The sequence below is a fragment of the Leptonychotes weddellii genome, chromosome 12, assembly GCF_054177405.1.
Source record: "Leptonychotes weddellii isolate Sample4059 chromosome 12, ASM5417740v2, whole genome shotgun sequence".
NCBI lineage: Eukaryota > Metazoa > Chordata > Mammalia > Carnivora > Phocidae > Leptonychotes > Leptonychotes weddellii.
The window spans coordinates 72,983,010-73,004,771 of record NC_138380.1 but is presented as its reverse complement, the minus strand read 5'-3'; the positions used below and the strand labels follow the sequence as shown (position 1 = coordinate 73,004,771).

The 21,762-nt window shown below is 35.0% G+C and overlaps 1 protein-coding gene across 1 annotated transcript in view; it reads right to left on the bottom strand.

Moving 5' to 3' along the window:
* Positions 1–404: 404 nt before the first annotated feature.
* The window catches only part of CACNA2D1 (calcium voltage-gated channel auxiliary subunit alpha2delta 1), a 343,011-nt gene continuing 321,653 nt past the window's right edge, over positions 405–21,762 (bottom strand). Inside the window, exons 18-26 of the mRNA XM_081799703.1 lie at positions 21,433–21,504; positions 19,111–19,172; positions 15,118–15,194; positions 13,127–13,187; positions 6,558–6,655; positions 3,723–3,810; positions 2,558–2,620; positions 1,827–1,930; positions 405–922 (exon numbers count right to left, since the gene is read on the bottom strand). Coding sequence (XP_081655829.1) covers positions 795–922; positions 1,827–1,930; positions 2,558–2,620; positions 3,723–3,810; positions 6,558–6,655; positions 13,127–13,187; positions 15,118–15,194; positions 19,111–19,172; positions 21,433–21,504 — 753 coding nt within the window. The 3' untranslated portion in view covers positions 405–794. The remainder of the gene's footprint in view (positions 923–1,826; positions 1,931–2,557; positions 2,621–3,722; positions 3,811–6,557; positions 6,656–13,126; positions 13,188–15,117; positions 15,195–19,110; positions 19,173–21,432; positions 21,505–21,762) is intronic.

The window sequence follows — 21,762 nt, the reverse complement described above, 5'->3', positions numbered from 1 at the left end:
AAATTGAGGAAGACACAAAGAAATGGAAAAACGTTCCATGCTCATGGATTGGAAGAACAAATATTGTGAAGATGTCAATGCTACCTAGAGCAATCTACACATTCAATGCAATCCCCATCAAAATACCATCCACTTTTTTCAAAGAAATGGAACAAATAATCCTAAAATTTGTATGGAACCAGAAAAGACCCCAAATAGCCAGAGGAATGTTGAAAAAGAAAAGCAAAGCTGGCGGCATCACAATTCCAGCCTACTTCCAATTTCCACTGATGCTCAGTTTTATGATTTGTTTTGTATTCTGGCCTGTTTTTGCAAGAAAAGTCATTTTTCTATTTTACTGTAATTTTATTTTAAAAAGAGAGATTCTTACTACTTCATTTTTTTCAGGTACATAGTACAGATATGCCATAACTTATTTATCTTTTCCCCCAATGATGAAAACTTAACTCTTCCTGTTTAACTTATTACAGATATTCACATCCTTGGCTGAATATCCTTTTGTGTACTTGAAAGTATCTTATAGGACAGACTTAGGAAGTGGAAATGTTGGATCAATCCGGCATTTAGAACTTTGATCTGACTCCGTAAGTTTGCGTCAGCATTGTATAAGCATACACACTTTGAAAATCCCTCACCTCTATACAGTATCAACTTTACTATTCCCCAATCTCAGAGGTAACTATTTGTATTTTCTATTTTTAAAAATTTGCATGTCTGTCTTTATTCTGCTTTAGGCTTTCTGATGACCTTCCTGATAAGTACTGTGAAATTTTACTATAAATACTAGGTCACATTTAATTTTGGTCATGTGTATGTATACAATATACATCCTTACCTGCAGGTTTCAGAAGTTTTCCTTGGATATATATTTCTACAGCTTTGCTTACCATAATGCCTGATTCATAAGCACCAGGTCCGCTTTCTAAAAAAAGAAAAACAACAACAGAAAAGGAAAACAGGCCTGTCTAGATACATCAAATAGTGAATTTCTCTTAATAGGTGAATAGTGTTTTGCTGAAGTATTCTAGAATAGAGGTAACAAGGAGGTGTGTAGTCCTCTCCTCCCTCTTTTTTCTCTAAATACCAGGCTCACTGGAGTGTCCATGAGTTATTCTGAATGAACTGACTCGGGGGTGTGAATTACTCAGCTGGGCTTCATCTACCTTCACAACAAAACGGATGCATGCCAAATCTCTGCTTCATGACATTTGCTAAAATAGTGGGGAGGCCGCTGAAGTGAAGTGGAAAGATTGTTCTTAGAACCCCAAACGGCCTTTGCATTTAGAGGACCGAAGTTCCTGGACAAAACTCCAACAAAATTCTCTGAACTTGAGTTTCCCGACTTGTGAACATGAGGATGAGTAACACCCCCCTCCCCCCGCAGAGAGGCTCGGGGATTAAATTAGGAAGGTTTTGGGACAGAACCCAAGAAAATATTTTAAAATGTGGGCTATTGATAATTTTCAGAAATACATTGAACTAAAACTGATTAACTGATGAATTACATTTCCAAAAGTCACTAAACATTCATCACCTATTTGCAGTTTGTGAAACAAAGGATTATCTACATGTGTTTTATGTATTACACATGCTGTGGATATGCTATCTCTTCATTACTGGCTGGCTATTTCCTGTGTAGGCATTTTACCTCCTCAACTAAATGAATGCTTGTGTCTTTCCAATGTCATGCATAGAGTATATACTGAATAAGGACTGTTCTGAGCAATTAACTTAAAATGCATGGTTTTGGGGGGGGGGAAGCGGGTAGGAACAATAATTTATTTAAAAAAAAGGAAACAGAATGCTGAGTTCCAAGTAATACTTACTGTTAAAGTAGGGAGCAGTGAAAACATAGTTATCATTATCGAGACTCCTTTTATAGAAGCTGTCCTCATATGTTTCTGGGTTTTCTTGCCAGTTTTCTCCAGCCCTAAGGAGGAAATGGCTCATCATTTTTATTCTCTAATCTGCCTGATAACCTACTTTGCCGTGAACATTGTGAAATTTTACAGATATGCCTACATCTCAGGTATGTCTAAGAAAGTCAGTGGTAATTGATGGTGTAAATGATCCTCGTTAATAAGCAATATATCACCGTAGAATGATACTGAGAGTCAGAAAAAGCTCTTAGTTTTACTCTGCAGGTAATTATGTACAAGTCAGTTAATAGTAATAAGCCTTCCCAGGCCACTTTACAGACTGTTCTGGAGATAAGAGATAAGATCCATTGAAGAACAGTGAAAACAATGAGGCGCTACGAACGTCTTGCCAATAGACTATGACCATTATGTTCATTTAGGTTAGCTTGTGTCTACAGAGACAAAAAATCTTTTGAATTTTGCAATAAACATCCAAAATATCCAAAAGTATCACTGAATAATCATACAGCATTTTTAAAGAAATAGGGGATTTTTTACTATTGTAAATAGGTTAAGTGACTCCATGTTAATCTAAGAATAAGTTTCTCTACACAGTGGTTTCCTTATCCAGTAATGTACACATCCTCAGAGTAGTCCTTTGTAATGTACTGATTTCTACAGATCTTATTTGAACTTACTCTTTGGGATAAACTCTGGTAATCCCTCCATCAGTCACAACAAACCGCGCTTTCACTCCCTTGCTAAAACAGAAGACAGAAGAAGGAAATTTTTTATTCCATTTACTCTCGGTAAGATAGTAATTTAGGTGTTGATGTAATAATAAATGAGCAATAATAAATAATAAATGAAATAAAATGAGTTCCTAAAATAAAGGAAGACAAAGTAAATATATCAATATATGTAAACTATGTTTTATTAGTGAAAATATCTGGGAAATAAAGGGAGGATTCTCTAGGAAGACACTTCATAATAAGGAAGAATACAGCTGCATTTTGAATTAGCAGAGATGACAGAGGCAGCAGGACGATCTTACACGTAGAGCCAAGAGTGAACATTAAGGGAAAGCTTGTGAAGAATGTGACAGTATTTGGTGTCATAAAAACATAAGGCACAAGGTAAGAAGCAACAGGAAGTAAAGTTTCAAGGACCAGCTTCTTCAGACTGGTCAGCTCATCAGTGATCTTGGAATCCATGCCGGAGAGCTTCACCTTTATCCTGAAACTGGAAGTGATGCACTTTGAGAGTAAGACTGACAGGGGTGAGTTCTACGGAGAACAGACGAGGGGCTATGGAGAGAGGAATCGGAAGCCCTAAAGGCAGAAAGAGCAGTTGCTATCATTTCTTAGAAATGGGAAATTAGGAACTTGGGTGTGAAGAAGACAGGGCAACATTGTTAGGAGAAATATTTAGCATTTGGTGACTGACTGGAAATGGAGTCGGGACTGTAAATGAGAACCATAATTGGATTTCTCAATTTATTGACTGGGTGTACAGTACTGTTATTAAAAGGTCAGTCAAGCATTCACTGGAAGCCCCATTCTATCACAAACACTGAAACACAAACACGCCTATTTAATTTGGTTTGTTCACACTGCAGTGTATAAGCAGAGAAAGCTAAGTAAGTGTGCAGGTGTTAGTCCTGACACACACCCACAACTGCAAATGCAAGTTGTCAACAACTGCAAGATGTTTTTCTCAGGAAACTGTTATTAAAGATAAATGATAAAGTCTACATTTATGAGGCCTATTTTCCAAATATTTCTCGGGGAAAAGCTAAACTGAAATGCAGAATATATATATATATATATATATTTTTTTTCATTAATAAGAACAAATACTCACATGTTTTTCTGCTTACTCCAGTAATTTTGGACAAGTTCATTTGTAAAGCCTGCATCCAGCAAGACTCTATTAATCAAATCCGTGTTACCTAACACAGAAAAAGGATAGCCTCAATTATACCCACATAGTTTCTCCATTAAGATAATAATGAAACAGGGCACCTGGGTGGCTCAGTTGGTTAAGCGACTGCCTTCGGCTCAGGTCATGATCCTGGAGTCCCGGGATCGAGTCCCGCATTGGGCTCCCTGCTCAGCAGGGAGTCTGCTTCTCCCTCTGACCCTCCCCACTCTCATGCTCTCTCTATCTCATTCTCTCTCTCAAATAAATAAAAAAAAAAAAAAAGATAATAATGAAACAAATACATCCTCTATTTATAAAAGCAACTTAGAGTGGATAATATTTCTGTGAATTACAAAATATACCCAATATTAATTTTCTGCACTTTTTTAATATTGTTCATCTTACCCCCTATTTTTCAGGCTATGGCCAGAATTAATAGAAAAGCCAATTCTAAATGAAAATTATTTTGTAAACTTTAAGATAAACAATGAGGAAATAGACTTCCTTTTTTTTAAAAAAAATAGGTTAGTATGGTGATTCTAAACGATCATAATTTAATGGACAATTTTATATATAAAGATAAAACTACTTAATATGTATAGTTTCCTGTTTGTATGTTTTGGCCAAGGAACTGAATAACTTAACACAGCCCAGCACTATCCCAAGAAGGCTTTTGGCATCTGCTGGTAATGCTGAAAGACCACAGGCTTCAGGTTGTCATTTCTGGATTAACCAAAGAACATCTTAGCCCAAGTTCATAGGTAATGGAGGGGCAGATGGCCATGACCAAGGGTCAATTAATAAACATTCTTGAACAAAAAACGTCACCTTTTCATTTCTCTTGGCTCCTCTGTTCCAAGCCCATGAAACTCTGAATAACCTCCAAGTATACTCTGAAACTTCACATTTTTGATAAAATTTCATTTTACTCAGGTAAGGAATATGGGATCTTAAATATCTTATTACTACAAGAGGTGGGGAGTAGACCGGAAAACATTTTAGTTGATATTCTTAAATTTAATATATCTTTCACCCAATTTTAAAGGATCAGCTTAATCCATATTTTAGACTTCATTTTAGGAACTATTTTTATTATAGCAGAAAATGAATCACTTTGAAAAACAGTTCCATTTGAAAAGTGAAAGATATAATTTACTTGCCACAAATCCTTTTAGGTCAAAGAAATGAGACCATTATTCTAATTCATAATATAAATCAATGTTGCAAGTAATTTCATAATTGCATTTATATTTTAATTACGCTGTAATTTTAAAATATGCCCCCTGCTGCATGCAATACATCAACAGATTATCAGTATTGAGCTTTACCGTTTTACACACATATAATCTCATTTCTATATTCCAAAATAATGGGGGATATGAAGAAGACAACAGCTTTATAGCAGAAACATTTAGGTAGGCTAATAAATTAACTTAAACAGTGAGAATTGTAATTTTACTGATGGATTAAATACTTCCCTAAAAGCAAAATTAAAATAGCCTGAACCCCTTGAAAAGAAACTATTTAGATTTCAATCACTGATACTTTTAGTTCTACACATTATTTGATAGCATGATTGAGGAAACTATAAATTTTACAGCTATTTTTTTAAAGATTTTATTTATTAGAGCGTGAACAAGCTGAGGGGAGGAGCAGAGGGAGAGGGGAAGCAGACTCCCCGCTGGGCAGGGAGCCGGCCACTACTCGCTCCTCAGGGCTCTGGGGCTTGATCTACCCATGACTGGTTTTCAGAGTAGCTCATTCTAATTCTGGTAGCTAAAGTGAGCTGTGCTAGGAAGTTCGTTCTTTTTATGAGATAAATTTAAATTTAAGAGATGGCTTCAATTCACTTTTTATAACTGAGGATGTGCTTTAACTCTTCCTGATGGAAAGGAAAATGATTTTAAAAAAGAAAAGCCCAGGGGCACCTGGGTGGCTAAGTGGGTTAAGCATCTGACTTCACCTCAGGTCATGATCCTGGGGTCCTGGGATGGAGCCCCGCCTGAGGCATGAGCCTGGGAGCCTGCTTCTCCCTCTGCCCCTCCCCCTTGCTCGTGTTTTCTCTCCCTCAAATAAATAAATAAAATCTTAAAAAAAAAAAATAAAAGCACAGGAGAAGAAAGCGTGAGGAAGCAGGGAGGAGGAGGAAAGGACATAAAAGTCGGTTACTGTTACTTTTTTTTTTTCAAGTTATATTTACTAAGAGATACATTGATAAAAATATGTTGTATGTTTTCCTCTATATAGCAAGAACAATGCAATGAAAAACCTACAAAATATTGAACACTATATCTGAAACTAATGATGTACTTTAAGTTGGCTAATTGAATTTAAATAAAATAGAGGCTACGGAGTGTGTGTGTGTGTATATATATATAATCAAAATTATATATATATAAATATAGATTATATATATAATCAAATTATATATATCAAATTATATATATATATATATATATATATATATATATATATATATATATATAATCAAAATTAAGTTTCTTAAATTTGAAAGGAGCCAAGGTAAGGATTCCCTATTTACATTTAAACATTTGCAGGTATCTATTACCTGGCTTTGAAAATGTGATTTTCCTTCACAATGAAATAAAAATTCTTTAATATATAAAAGGCCAAATTGTTATATTTCACCATTAAAAATTTACAACGTAAATCAAGAAGCCAGCACACCAACACACTAATTGGAACCCAGAGTTGACCATGTTGGGTACAGTGACCGTGACACTAAACAATTATTACAAATCGATCTATACTTACAGGATGGGTTGTTTGGCGTTTTTCTATCAATAAACTCATTGAAATTTAAAAGAAATTCAGTGTTGTTATCTGATATTTTAAGGTCATTGCAGTAATCTCTGAAAAAAAATAAGACATCAGCTATGAAAATCACAACTTTATAAAAAGTACACGGCCATCAGAGGAAGTGAAAACACTTTCTTTTACTACCTCTATGACTTTGCAAGCTGTTTAATTTCTTATTTCCATTTCCTCCTCTCTATAATGAAACAACACTTTTGACAATAAGGGCTGAGTAGTGTGGATAATATATATTAAGCACCTACCCTCTGGGCAACAGGTGCTCAATGAATGTTAGCTTTTGTTGTTCTTAATGCACTATTTTCATTTTATGTTGGAGTTTCCATGTAGAAATTAACAGAGAAAATTTAAAATACTCACTACATACCAAGAATAAACCCATTGTATGCTAACACTTTTATGAGAAATTACTGTTTTAAAAAAATAACCTAGTGAAAAAAAGTGGCATTGATTTACCTATTTGCAAATCTCTTCAATGCCTGGCTTAAGTATGCCTCTACATTCCATCAACGGCAAGATTCTATTTGGGCACATGAAAAAAATGTGGTCTCCTAAAGATATGCAGCTGGAAAAGACAGAATTATTTTATACGCTTCTCCAGTGTTGTAGCTATTCTTCTTCCTTTTTTTTAATAACATACCAAAACTTGAATACTAGTAATTTCTTGGTAGTTAGTTATAATATGGAATTTGAAACCATGAACTTTTTGTACTGTTACACTAAAATTCAATGCATTATCTTACACTTTAAATCAATCTGATTTTTTAACATCATGAATTGGTTATTTGGAAAATTTGCAGATCTGCCAAACGATGACACATTTCATTATAAGACTGAAAAATCACATTCATTAATATCATCACACTAGTGTCACCAGATAACTACTGGGAAACACTAAATACAAATTCCCCCCAAATTCTTATTTTTGTGTGAAAGCACAGATTTTGTCATGAGCAACAAACCCTGTTGTTTTCTTCAAAGTAGAAGCCTTACTTGATTTTTGAGAAAATGTTTATCAAATACCTAAGTCATTCTGTCAAGTAAAATTCTATTTCCTGAAAAAAGCGCAAAGAGCACCTATTTCAGCTCTAAATTCAATCCCACGAGTGCTTTCCTTTGAGACAGCCAGAGTTACTCTGGTATGCAGCAGAACTCCCATCTTCTTCCCACTGCGTATTAAAGGACATGTACTCGAGGGTAAAGCTTCAGTGAACCTAATAATTTTTACTGCTCGTATCAAGGATATTTTAAAGTGAGACTGGCTTTTCCCCTGGCAAGAAAGATTACAACAGCTACCAGGAGCCTTTAGTGTTACTGCCTGGATTCCTGCTAAGGTATCAGCTCCTCACGGCTTTTCTACTGTCCCTGCCAAGGTCGACATGAAGAAGAGAAAAACATTTACTGCTGTTTTAGGAAAACAGCTTTGACCTGGTCGGTTCTCTGAAAGGGCTTCTGGAACCCATGGGTTTTGAGACCCCTACTTTGAGAACTGCTAACCTAAGTGTTTTGGAAATTGAGAATAAATAGAAAACAACATAAATGTAAGGTTGTCATTATATTAACTAGGTTAATGCAACAGATGGGATAATCAAATATTGAAGACAGACGTGCAATTGTGTAGTGACCATTTTCAGATGCAAGGCCATCACCTAAATAGAAAGCCTCAGGCAGTAAAGAGAATGTCAGAACTTCAAAAACAAACAAACAACCCACCCACAAAACTCAGTTCTTAGAAAAATTTAGTTTTGAGGCAGGGTTTAGGAAGGTTGCATGATTTTTACTCATTCATTATTGACAGAGTTAAAATGGACTTCTTCCCACAATTAGCATTTAATTACAGGCTATCACATACTGTTCCTTTCTCCTTCTAACTCGTCTTTGAAATGTCTTTTTCATTTCTGAGAAATAGCAGAATTATTCCATTTCTTAGACCTTTCATCCCTTTGCATACCTTCTAAAGGTAGAAACAATGCTCTCTACATTTATATTTTACTCAGAGGTACTGTATATTCTTCTGAGATCTTGAAATAGCAAGGAAATTTCCTAATCTGTGAAATGGGATACTACTACTAATTTACTACAGAGTTCTCTTGAGCAATAAAAATAATCATTCATGTAAAAGATTTAATACATGTTAGCTGAATTCATTGGCTTGTCCCACAAGCTGTAACATTTCCCTTCTTTAGTATTTACTCCTTCCCTAAACACATGGGCAAATTCTACTCTTCCAGTCAGACCACAAAAATGATTCATATGTTAATCCTTGCTGAACTGAATAGTCATTGCTTACAAATTGGGAACTGGAATTCAGAGTTACATTTATCCTCTGAGTACTGGGACTTCTACCCTATTTTCCACACTATCTAAGAGTAAAGCTCAGAAAGCCAGTCTGCTATTCAATAATTGGGAGAGACGAATGAAGAAGTTGCCTAGAGAAAAACACAGATCTGAGATGGACGGAGAGTCTCATCAATATATCACATCTAATTTCAATCTCTTCTTACACTGTTAATGAATCAACATGTTAACATTCTGTGGGATCTTGTTCTGCCTCTAATATTCTTTCTAGCTGAAACTGGTTTTAGCAGTTTTAAGATGGTCAGTTACTTTTATTGGAAAAAGTGGTCAGATTGGAGGTATTTTTAATAATGGGTTTTAAAATATTCTTTACATATTTAGAGATTCTACAGACACCATATGTATTTATTCAGCACCTACTGTGTGTCAGGCAATGGATGGGATGTTGGGTATTGAATGGTGAGTCAAACAGGTTGAGATGTTGCTTTACTGGGGAAAGTAAATGACATAAAATGGACCAGTGCTCCAGTAAGGGAAATACAGTATTCTCTGAAGCCGTCAGCAAAGATGTCTAATGCAGTGAAAATGGGAAGGAAATTCCTAGATCAAGGAGCTTTGAAGTTGGGGTTTGGGACAGCGTGGGCTGTGTCTGAGTACAGTCCAAAATAGAAGAGAAAATTAGTGGATCGAAAGAGTTAAGAGAGGGAGAAAAAAAAAAAAAACAGCACACATAGGAATCAAGAGAAGTTTAATGTATTTGGAATTTAGAGCAGAGGTTGGCAAACTTTTTGTTCCAGGGCCAGATAATAAATGATTTAGACTCTATGGGCTATAAGGTCTATGCCACAACTCATCAACTCTGCCTTTGTAGTGAAAGCAGCCACAGACAATACATAGCCAAATGAGTATGGCTGTGTTCTAATAAAACTTTGTATGAAACAGGCAGGCTGCAGGCTATAATTTGCTGGCCCCAGATTTAGAGTATAAGGACCACATTGTAAACTGGGACCCAGTAACAGAGCAGCTGAAAGCTATGATATAAGGTACAGAGCATCACAAGACACTACTGAGCTACTGGTTCATACTTAGCAGAGGAGAAACGTAATTTTATTCACATTCTAGAAACTCTCTCCAGTTCTAGAAATTGACACCAGACTGGGAAGTAAAGGGGGATTTGGGGAGGTAGGGACATCAAGTAGGAGGCAGCTGTAGTAGCTTAGGTCCGAGAAAGCACTGACCTGATGAGAACAAAGGCAGCAGAGTTTGGCCAATATACTTGAGACTCGTAAAATAAATTCTGTTTGGCAAGACTTGGTGATTGTATAAAAGTTAGATATAAAGGGAAGGGAGCAAAGACAAATGCTTAGGAGACACTGAGTTGAATCACACTGGAGAGATATTTTTGTTAGTTTTCCGTAAACATGAATGTCTCCCACTGAAATATGTAGGTAGACATAAAGTCTGGAAATATATTGCTTCATCCTATATTGTAATGTAATGTCAATAAATGACATGCCTCTTTTGTCTCTAGACATTATGGCCATCTTGTGGATTTGGAAGGCATCGCCTCAAACTATCGACATCAAATAGATGGGTGGTGTGTCTGTAGACACAGAATAACAAGAGGCCCTAAGCTACAACTTCATGTAAGCCAACTGCAGAAGAAAAGAAACTCATGAAAGAGATTGAATGCGCAGCCAAAGGAAGGAGGAAGAAAACCCAAACAGTGTGTCACCAAGGAAGAAGAGGCAAAGAATACTCCAGGAGAGTGGGATCAGCAGTATCAAACAATGAAGCAAATTCAAGCAGGAGAAGCTACTGAGGGGCAAGGTCACTCCTGAAGCCAAGAATATGCTTTGTTAGCAGAGTTTGGTCAAAAAGTTACATCTATTCCCTATTTTCAAGAACCACCAAAAATTCAGACATCTTTATGCTGAAAAAAATTGGTCTGAGTTACTCTTTAATTTTGTGAGCTGTCTTTGGGTTCTTACAGTAATTTCTTTAAGAAGTATAAAATGTGAGAAATTAATAATACACCATTCTGAATCTTTTCAAGAGTTTAGCCTAGATTAATAGAATTATATTAATTTGATATTATTATATGTGTCTGTTACAGAGTGTAAATTAAGAACCAAGGAACAAAGAAAAACAAAGCTGGAGGCATCACAATTTTGAACTTCAAGTTACATTACAAAGCTGTAGTAATCAAAACAGTATGGTACTGGCACAAAAACAGACACATAGATCAACAGAAGAGAAAACCCAGAAATGAACCCATGATTATATGGTCAATTAATCTTTGACAGAGCAGGAAAGAATATCCAATGGGAAAAAGATGGTCTCTTCAACAAATGGAGTTGGGAAAACTGGACAGCAACGTGCAAAAGAATGAAACTGGACCACTTTCTTACACTAGACCCAACAATAAATTCAAAATGGATGAAAGACCTGAATGTGAGACTTGAAACCATGTCTCCTGAGGCAAGGGAAACAAAATAAAAAATAAACTATCGGGACTTCATCAAAAAAAAGCTTCTGCACAGTTAAAGAAAGAAGCACTCAACAAAACGAATAGGCAACCTATGGAATGGGAGATTATATTTGCAAATGACCTATCCAATACAGGGTTAGTATCCAAAATATATAAAGACTTATAAAACTCAACACCCAAAAATGAATAATCCAATTAAAAAATGGGCAGAAGACCTGAGTAGACAGTTTTTCCAAAGAAGACATACAGATGGCCAAAAGACACATGGATAAATGCTCAAAATCAATTATCAAAGAAATGTTAATCAAAACTACAATGAGACATCACCTCATACCTGACAGAATGGTCAAAATCAAAAACACGAGAAAGAACAAGTGTTGGCAAGGATGCGGAGAAAGAGGAACCCTCCTACACTGTTGGTGGGAATGCAAACCGGTGCAGCCACTCTGGAAAACAGTATGGGGGTTCTTGAAACACTTAAAAATATAGCTACCTTACAATATAGCGATCTCACTACTAGGTGTTTACCCAAAGAATACAAAAATACTAATTCAAAGAGATACATGCACCCTGATGTTTATAGCAGCATTATCCATAATGGTCAAATTATGAAAACAGCCCAAAAATCCACTGACTGATGAATGGATAAAGAAGATGTGGTATATACACACGATAGAATATTACTCAGCCATAAAAAAGAATGAAATCTTGCCATTTGCAACAACATGGATGGAGCTAGAGAATAGTAGTATGCTAAGCAAAATAAGTCTATTAGAGAAAGATAAATACTATATAATTTCACTCGTATGTGGAATTTAAGAAACAAACAAAGGGGGAAAGAAAAAATTGGGAGAGGCAAAGCAAGAAACAGAGTCTTAACTATAGAGAACAAAATGACGGTTACCAGAGGGGAGGTGGGTGTGGGGATGGGTGAGATAGGTGATGGGAATTAAGAAGGGCCCTTGTGATGAGCACCAGGCTCTGCATGGAAGTGGTGAATCACTATACTGTACACCTGAACCTAATATTACACAGTATGTTAACTGGAATTTAAATAAAAACTTACTAAAAAAAAAAAAAACTAAGAAAAAAAATAAAAATAAAAAACACTCTTGATTATTGAGTATCAAATAATTACACGAAAATAGCGGTAGGGAGAAGGAGGTATAAGGGTTAGGAAAGGGGGATTATATGAGAAATAAAACTGGGGAAGAGAAAAAAGAATATTAATCTTAAAAATTATATGAGAAAATGTCACTATATTAAAATGCTTTCCCAGAACGTTGTTAGAACATTAAAAATAAATGAATCAATTATGACGTTCAGACATTCTAGCCTTATGTCTACACATACATATATATCTGTAGATATCTCAGTATATCCCCCTGTATGCGTATATATACACACATATGGACTATGTTTGTGTCTGTGTACTCACAAATGCACATACCCAATTCTTCACTAGTGATGGATACCACTGTTATTTCCAGTAAGAGCAAGGTCTACATCTGTCTTATTCACTATTATCTCCCTGGAGTCAGAACATCACTTGGCCTAGGGCAGTTGCTTACTGAGTGAGTGAATGAATAGAATATGGTTTCAGTTTTAAAGTTACTGCTCCCTTTGGTTCCATAATTTGGCATGGGATTACCTCAGAACTGTGACTGAAGGCTTACCTTTCCATAAAAGCTATAAAAAAATAAAATAAAACAAAACCAACCTTGGTGCTATGAATGTGTAGCCAGATTCTTCAAAATTATCCGGCTTCAGTGTTTCAGAATCTGCAAAGATAATGTTACAGGATTAGATAAGCCATCCAGAGTACGCATCCTGGGTTTCTATGACGATATGAAGGCATTAGAATGATAACCTAGTAAGAAAAAAATAAAAGAGTACTTATATCCTATAAGGTCCTTAATACTGCATAACAGAAATATAAAATCCATTTTAATTTCATAACAAAAATTAGACCAGTTATATCAGAATAATGCTGTCTTAGAAGTTTCCCATTTACTAACCCTACCATAACCAAGGTATCTTTTGTATCAATGTTGCATCAGAGTTATTTCATTTAAAACTTCAACATAAAATTTTTATCAATATTATGGTAAAGAAAATGATTTTAATAAACTCATCAATGCCTTTAGCTAATTAGTAACATTCGTCATATTAGGGTGTGAATTAGTAGGTGGAAGGATAAAAGCACACAAGTATTTAAGCCTCAGAAAAAACCTAAATGTGAAATACATTGTATATGAAAACACAAGCATATTCTTTCCCCCGTTTTTGCTGCTAAGGTTTGAGTGATCATGGAGGAAAATCTAGCAGATGAGAAGCACAGAGGATAATATCCAATAGGAATGGAAATATCAGTGGAAATGTCAAGTGCACTAAACAGAAAGAAATTGAGCAACAAGAAAATACTTGCCCTTCATTTTGCCCTTTTTGGCTGTGAAAATCCATCAGAAAGAGAAAGCAGGGAAACAAAAAAAAGAGGGTAAAGCGAAGGGGGTCACAAACAATATTTTATTCAATGACTTTCTTGAATAAAAATATTGTGCATAGATCAAAGATATATTTATGTACAGCTGTAGTCTGGAAAAAAAAAAAAGACATCTTTTTGAAGACTGGAAGGTATGTCCTGTCCGTTACTACTAGAAAACCCTCGCTGTACTGTGGTGATTTCAAGGGTCTAGTTTGCAAAGTGTTTAACGCAGGTGCAATGGTGACAACGTTCGCCGATATTCAGAAGCATTTACCAACCATCAAAGACCAACTAGCCATCCCCTCATTTATCAAGTGAAGAACTAGCTCATGCACAGTTGCTGGTTGTTAAAAAGACCATCATATCTATCTATCAAGTGAAAGCATAAATATAAAAGCCTAAATTTAGCACAATGAGAAAAAGGACTGCAGAGAGAAAAAAGAACTGACAGGGGAATGAAAGAAATTATAGTTTACTTAAAGTCAGATGTAAAAGGTAAATACACACACATGCGTGCTTTTTTTTTTTTTTTTTAACTTTATCATAACAAAAAATTTAGGTTGTTAGTAATAGCTGATGTATTACAAAGGATATGATGGTCATTTTACTTTACTAAATCTAGTCACCCAAAACAAAGATTACTATTGACTTAAAATACGCACTAATGTTAATAATTACTCCACATTCCAAATGATGCTTTTAAAAAAATAATTCATTTGAGTTACTGAAGACGTTATTAATTTGGAGTATGAGAAGGAAGTTAATTGCCAAACCAAAGCCAAAGACCAATGCAATTTAACTTATTCAAACAAAGTAGAAGATGTGGAGCACAATATTATTCTTGCCAAATGCAAAAAAAAAAGAAAGACTTAAAGCCTTATTAGCACAGTGCCATGAGTAGAGACCATGTGAAACATTTTGCACCAGCTAGCAGACCCTTAAAATGACAGCAACAGAGAACACAGCACTGCAATGATTCTATGAGCACAAAGCAAGGCAGGGTAGGGTGGTGGGGATGCCAGTGAGACCGGGTACCTGCTCATATTCTATCCACGTAGAATATTTCTTGTTCCTTGCATGTTTGGAATGGGTTAGAATCATTGCTGTAGATTTGGTAGTAACACCTACTAAAATGTATAGGCCTTGGGCATTCTAAAATCTAGACAAATTTATACATCTGATACTAAGAGATAAATAGACTCTGGGGTCGCTTTCATAGTACTTACATCTGGCCTGAGTTATTGTCTCTTCTATTTTGGCTTTTATATAGTAAAAACTGTAGGTTGGTAATACCAAGGCCAAACTGCAATAGAAACAAGAGAAGCATAAACACAAACAAACAACTTAAAAAAAAAAAAAAAAGACACATCCAGTTAATGGAAAATCCAAAGATCTTCCTCGTGGGAAAGAAGAGACATATTACTGTGACAGGAAAATGCATTCAGCAAATAGAGTACTTTATTCGGTCTTGCAATCCAGAGTCTTCCAGTTCTCTACGTTGTAGGGAATCAGAAGACACCCAAGGAAAATAAGCTACTAAATGTGCCCATGAATTAGCTGAGAAAGAAATGTCATGTGTACTCTATTTCCAGGGAAGTGTACTGAAATACTTTGAGTGTTGAAAAGAGAGAATATTACGATTACGTTTAAAGAAAATAAATACTATACTAATTGGATACCCCTCCTTCATGAATTACACATCATGTTCAAGTGCTCTGCAGCAAATGTACGCTATTTAAAAAGTACAAATGTAAAGTATCATTATTTTTATGACACAGTGCATAAAATCATCTGAAAAATACCTCCTTTGAGGGGTTAAATACCTCCTATCTTAAGACTTTAGTTTTGAGGCAAATTCCCTGGTGTCTGCTGGTAAGAAAATTCAGATGCACTAAGAAAGACTGTCTGCTCATCCTGTTGGTTCTCATAGCATAAAGCAGTTTGGAGTATTTGAATATTATGCAGTTTGAAATAACACAACTGCTTATGTGTAATTCTTCCACCCTTGATATGGCTAATATGTTTACAGTGTAGGACATAACTAACTATTCCATATCCACATTTACACTTGCAAATGACCCTCACTATGCTTTAATATCGACGGAAACTTACAAACTAATGGGTACAAAAAATGAGGGTAGAAGAAGATTCCCAGGGAACTAAGTATTTTCAAAAAGTGACACTTGATTAATGGGACCAAATGAGTCATTCCGCACTCATTTTTAATATTTAATCAGAAATTTCCCAATGCACAGGCAAAGGTGTGCATTTCTAGGCTTCTGAGTATTTCTGCATATTTGCAGATCTTCTTTTAAATCACTCAAGTTTCATAGGCTTTTGAGAAGAGCACCTAAACTATAATCTCATTATTTACTTTTTTTTTTTTAAATTGGAACATACAGAACAGGGAAAAAAAAAATAAAATTTCAGGTTTTCCTTCTCATGACTATATATGTTAAAAATTCACTCTACAAAGAGGAAAAAAAAGCAAGGGTTTATTTCCTACAATTTAATTATGCAGTCAAGATAGCAAAATGAGTGGATGCTTGTTACCTCCAATTCCCACATCTTTCTCCTTCATTAAATAATTCAGTGACTGTTCTTATGGGAAAAGGTCAGAGAAATAAAATGTTATGTAGATTTAATGAAAATCTCTTCGTTCACTTTATACATAACTTCCTTTAAGTGGAGGCAGAGATTAAAATTAAAATAAGCACTGCAATTAGTCTGAAAGCAAAACGACCTTTCACGATTCACTTGCCATTTATAAAATGTAGAGTAGAATTACTGAGCATTTGAAGATTGTCTCCTACAAATTCCTCTCAAGGGAAATTAGGACATTTTTATTGCTCCATCAGCATTTATTGCTAAGAGAAACTTCTAATTAAACCCGATAACGTTATATCATGTGGCTGCTAGAGTGTCACTCTCTAAGCTTGGGTTACATCTCACGTACCATAAAAATAGTGTTGGAACTCATGAGGAACACAATAGAAGTTTTAAAATTGACATATCAAATATACATTTTATTGGCCTGCATGTCTCAGGTTGTTATTAAGAGCTATACTTCATTTTATAGAAAAATACAGTCACGCTTAATTTACTTCCTTCTCAAGGCAATAGTTCGTTCTTCAACTTCTAGCAGATAAGATCTTTACCAACATTTTGAGTCAATGATGTTGTCATATGCAGTGTTTGCCGTCTCTCTCCATATAAAACCAACAGACCAAAGCTGCTTTATTTTCTCCTAGGGATTAAAGCCTAATAAAGCCAGCGGCCACCAGGTGGACGGGAGAGACCGTGCAATGTTTTTGTGACTCACATACACATGGGTAACTTAGTTAAATGGGATATAATATCCTTTTCAACTCAATCATGTCTCTATAAAATGAAATTCTTCATGAAAAAAAGAGCAGTTTATAGACATAATTACTTAGTGTAATTCAACTGTGATACCTGAGTTACATCAAGGCTTACTAAGACAAAAATCACTAAATGAAATGTGGAACTTCGTTCATTAAGTCAAAACACGCCATTTCTTTTTCTTCTTCAACATAGATGTAATACTTGGCTCTACACTGTTATTTGTGAATTTATTTGTACAGCGATTCAGGGAACTAACTTACAATGAAAACAGACTGAATCTGGCCCTAAGTTGTACATTTGGGTAGGAAACGTGTGAGGAAAACATGCCGAAGTGGGGAAGTTGGGGCTGTTCAGAGACCAGTGACTATTTGGGGAGGTAGGGGAGAGACATGACATGCACATTGGCTGGGAGAGAAATGTGAGATGAGAATATCTGACTTGGAAGTCCCAATTTAACTCGGAGGAAAATGGGAACAGAATGAAGGTTATGAACAAGGAGTGACATATGCAGAACTGGGGTATGAATCTGGCCACATTTGGTCCCATCACTGGGTGTGTGAGGGAAAGGGGTCGAATGTAGGGGACATTTGTGAAACTTTTAAGACATATTTAAGCAAGGTATGATGACAATTTAAAAATTATGACTGCCATTATTGTTGACTCATTGTCAGGATTAAAGGGATCCAGTTTTGTCTACTTTAGAATTTGTTCATCTAAGAAGGTAAGGAACACTTTCCCCCACAGTGAAGAGGAGATAAACTAAGGGTTCATGTACCAAAAAACTCATCTATTGTCAATGCTATTTCAGTGCGGGCCATAGACCTGGCTCATCTGCAAACTCTCTATTACCACCTCAGGACCAGTTAAATAGAGAAATTTGAGACCAAGCATTTAGAAAAATTTTCAACAATTTGGCAGACTAATTCTAGATCTGTGAAATCTAATAATAAAAATTTTAAGCTTGCATTTTAAAATCTTTTTTAAAGGTGATTTAGTAAATAACTTTGTTTTGTGTAAGTGTGGGTATGTCAAAAATAGTATGAGAAATAGTGGTCTATGTGAATGTACGAGTGATTGACAGTGAGCCAGAAAATGAAATCTTATAGGAATGAGAGGAAGATGACATAAGATTCAGAGATGGGGATTTTAGGGAAGAGGAAGAGAGAATGAGTAACAAGAAGGAAATATTCCTATCAACCTCAGTATTATGAGCATGGGAGAAGTAGGACCACAGGGAAAGCTATTCAGAAGAGTCAGACCAAGAAAGCGAAGGAAATGCTCAGCGAGTGAAGAATGGATAACTTTCAAGGCACTATAGGGTATTAGTCCGTCCAGCTTTCGAAGGCCCTGCCCATTGGTGTGCTCAGGATATCACAGACTTGCCACTCATGGGGAAAAATTGTGTCAACTGAGCATTTTATATCAGATCATATTACGATGTGACAAATTTTAAGTTATTTTGCTACTTAAATATAAGTAATGTAAACTGACAATTTAAATGAGGAAATTAGTGGAAGTGATGACTACAAACTTTAGGGGGTTTGGTCAACATTTATTATTGCTAACATACATATGCAAAATGATCAAATGGATTTATATCACACAGGTTTTCATTTCTAAATTTTATATTCCTAGCTTTTTTCCATCTTTTCCATTTTGAAAATCAGAGTGATCATTTTAATACATTTTCACACTGGAAAGAATAACTTTTCTGTTTTAATTACAATGAAAACAGTTTCTGAAAATGCAAGGACTTAATACTTATCTACTGCAAAAACTGCTACTACAAATAGGCGAAAGACACGCAACAGAATACTCTTGTATACAATACACATTTAAATCTAACTAGTTACCTGTAATCTGTGCCATTCACAGGAGTCCATGTGTATGTCCTGTTTCCTTTGTCAATGTACCTCTACAAAAAAAGTTTGACATGGTTGTTACCATCTTATGAAATCTATGTGAATTTACATGAAAAGCTGAACACTAAAATCTGTTCATAAATTCTGTGGTCATTCAATACCCTCCCTCACAAATGTCTGATCTATTCTACGTTATTTGTTCTGTTATGGGTGGGATTTGTGTGTGTGTGTGTGTCTGTGTGAGTAAAGCAAAATTTTAGGACAAAAATAAATAGCTGTATCATGACTTTTAAAGACTTTCAAGTGCAAAATCATTTTCTAAAAAATAAATTTTAATAATAACACAGGATCAGGATATATTAGACAAGCCTCAGGTATTTCCATACTAGAGTGTGTTTATGAGAAATTGGTAATATCAGGACATCAACACACTGTTTCTAGATCCAAATGTATGGTTAGCATATTACTGTTCTTAAGCCATTGTTATAGCATTTATCACACTTGGTACCACTGAAGGTCAGAAAAACAACTAAATCCACCAAGGAAAGGAAGTACAGAGCTCAATACCTTGATGAAAACAGAATCCTTCCTATGTCACTACTAAATACTAATAAATAATCATTCTTTCTTCCATTAGGTACAGTGACGGCATATACGCATCTTCACATTTTACAATCATTGTTTAATTTAATCAACCCCTGGACAAAATACTGTTCTTTTCGATAATTTACTGATAACATAAAAATACATAAATCTAAAAAATTTAAATTGGCAGGATGAAGGAAAATGTATGATGCCACATTCATTTTATAACAACCATACATGTTGCCTTATATGTCAAATATTCCTCTGGTTTACTCAACGTGTGTGGAGGATGGAGGATGGAGGAAGGGAGAACAGGAATTGGTGAGGAGGTTTTTGCACTAGTAAAATTCTTAAAAAAAGAAATACTGTTCATGTATTTCATACCACTCATAAAAAATGGCAAATTAGTGTTGTTCAGCAAGTTAAAAAATAGTATATCCGATTAAGAAAATAAACATACAAGATAATGTTTTCTTTCAATATTATTAATAAGAAAAGTCTACAAGGGGGTTAGATTATTAATAAGAAAAGTCTACATATTAGTTAGAGGAATTTACAGCAAACTGAAGGAGGAAAACATCAATGTGACTTAATACAAACAAAATTAATTTATAAGTTGAGGAAAGAATGTGTAGGTCAAAGAGTTCTTAGCAGAACAACATGGAAAAGTTGGTACAACTGCTGAATGGTTTACATCTTTCCTCAAGGAGCGAGCAGGTAAAGAGCATGGCTAAAGTCTAAGTAAAGAGAATTGAAGTTTCAACAATGACTGAAATTGATATATATATACCTCCTCCTGTCTTCTGGTAATGGGAACTCCTAATGACATTAAATGAGAAAAGCCAAGTGCTAATGAAGGATCCTATTTGGAGCCTAGCTCCATCTTAGAAAAAGATCTGCTGAGGAATTCAAAAGAAATGTATACATTTACAAAGGATGGCACTGTGAGGAAAAGGATGTAAGTTATATAAAAACATTTAAAATTTTCAGGCTCCAAAGCCTCTGGAGTCTATGTATTTTTCAAATACTCAAATATATGAATGTCTGTGTATTTACTCCACATGCGGCTGACAATGGATAGACACGCTGCTCATATACAGAGTTCTTCCTCATCAATATAAAATGATATGTTTATTAATAAAAAAAAATGATATGTTTATTACATATCTGTACCAAAGATTTATGGGTACAATTGTGTTACCCCTTGATTTAATTGCAGATTTAAATGCAAGGAATTATAACATAATGTGCATAAATAGTGAAGGAACATAAGCTAAGCAAAAGTAAACAAATAACCAAAAAAACCCAAACCAAAATAATATATGAAACTCAACCATTAGAACATGTGCATGCACAAATCATTTAACACATATAGCTATTAAATATTAACTTCAACTCTGCATGATTGAAATGGCCTAAAAGAACATGCCACAACATTAAATCGGGTGCTCTATTTTCTATGATGATAAAAAATGGAGACATAAAATATAATTTTCAAGAACATACTGCTACTAATGTAAAACATCAAGAAACCTAAAGCAAAATGTTTTACAAAAATTAGAAAGTTACAAATATATTAAAAATATCCTTCAGCAAAGAAGGCCTTAGAAACATGTGTTTACTTGAGACATCTGTTTTACAGATGCTGCTTTAATAGGAAAGACAAACTACCAATATCATTATTGATCTATACATTTTATTTAAGAGTAAGCTTGACTTAATTCTTACCTCATCTTGAGATTTAACCAGAGTTCTAAATGTTTTTTCTCCATTCTCTCCGTCGATCATTTTATTTCGAATCTACAGGAAGATGAATAAAGTGATTTATTTCAAGTATTCAATGGACTACCAAAGGATGATTATTAAAGTACTGGTTTTGCAAGGTTTATACCTTACTTTAGAACAGACTGAATAAAAATAGTAGCATGGTTGTACTAAGAGTTGTAGTTGTTCTTCGGGAATATTCTTTTAAAAGTTACCACATTATAGTCACTTTAACATGTTTTAAAATAATAAAGGCATCCTTAATTAAGTATCTTCACCTAGTCATTAATTTTT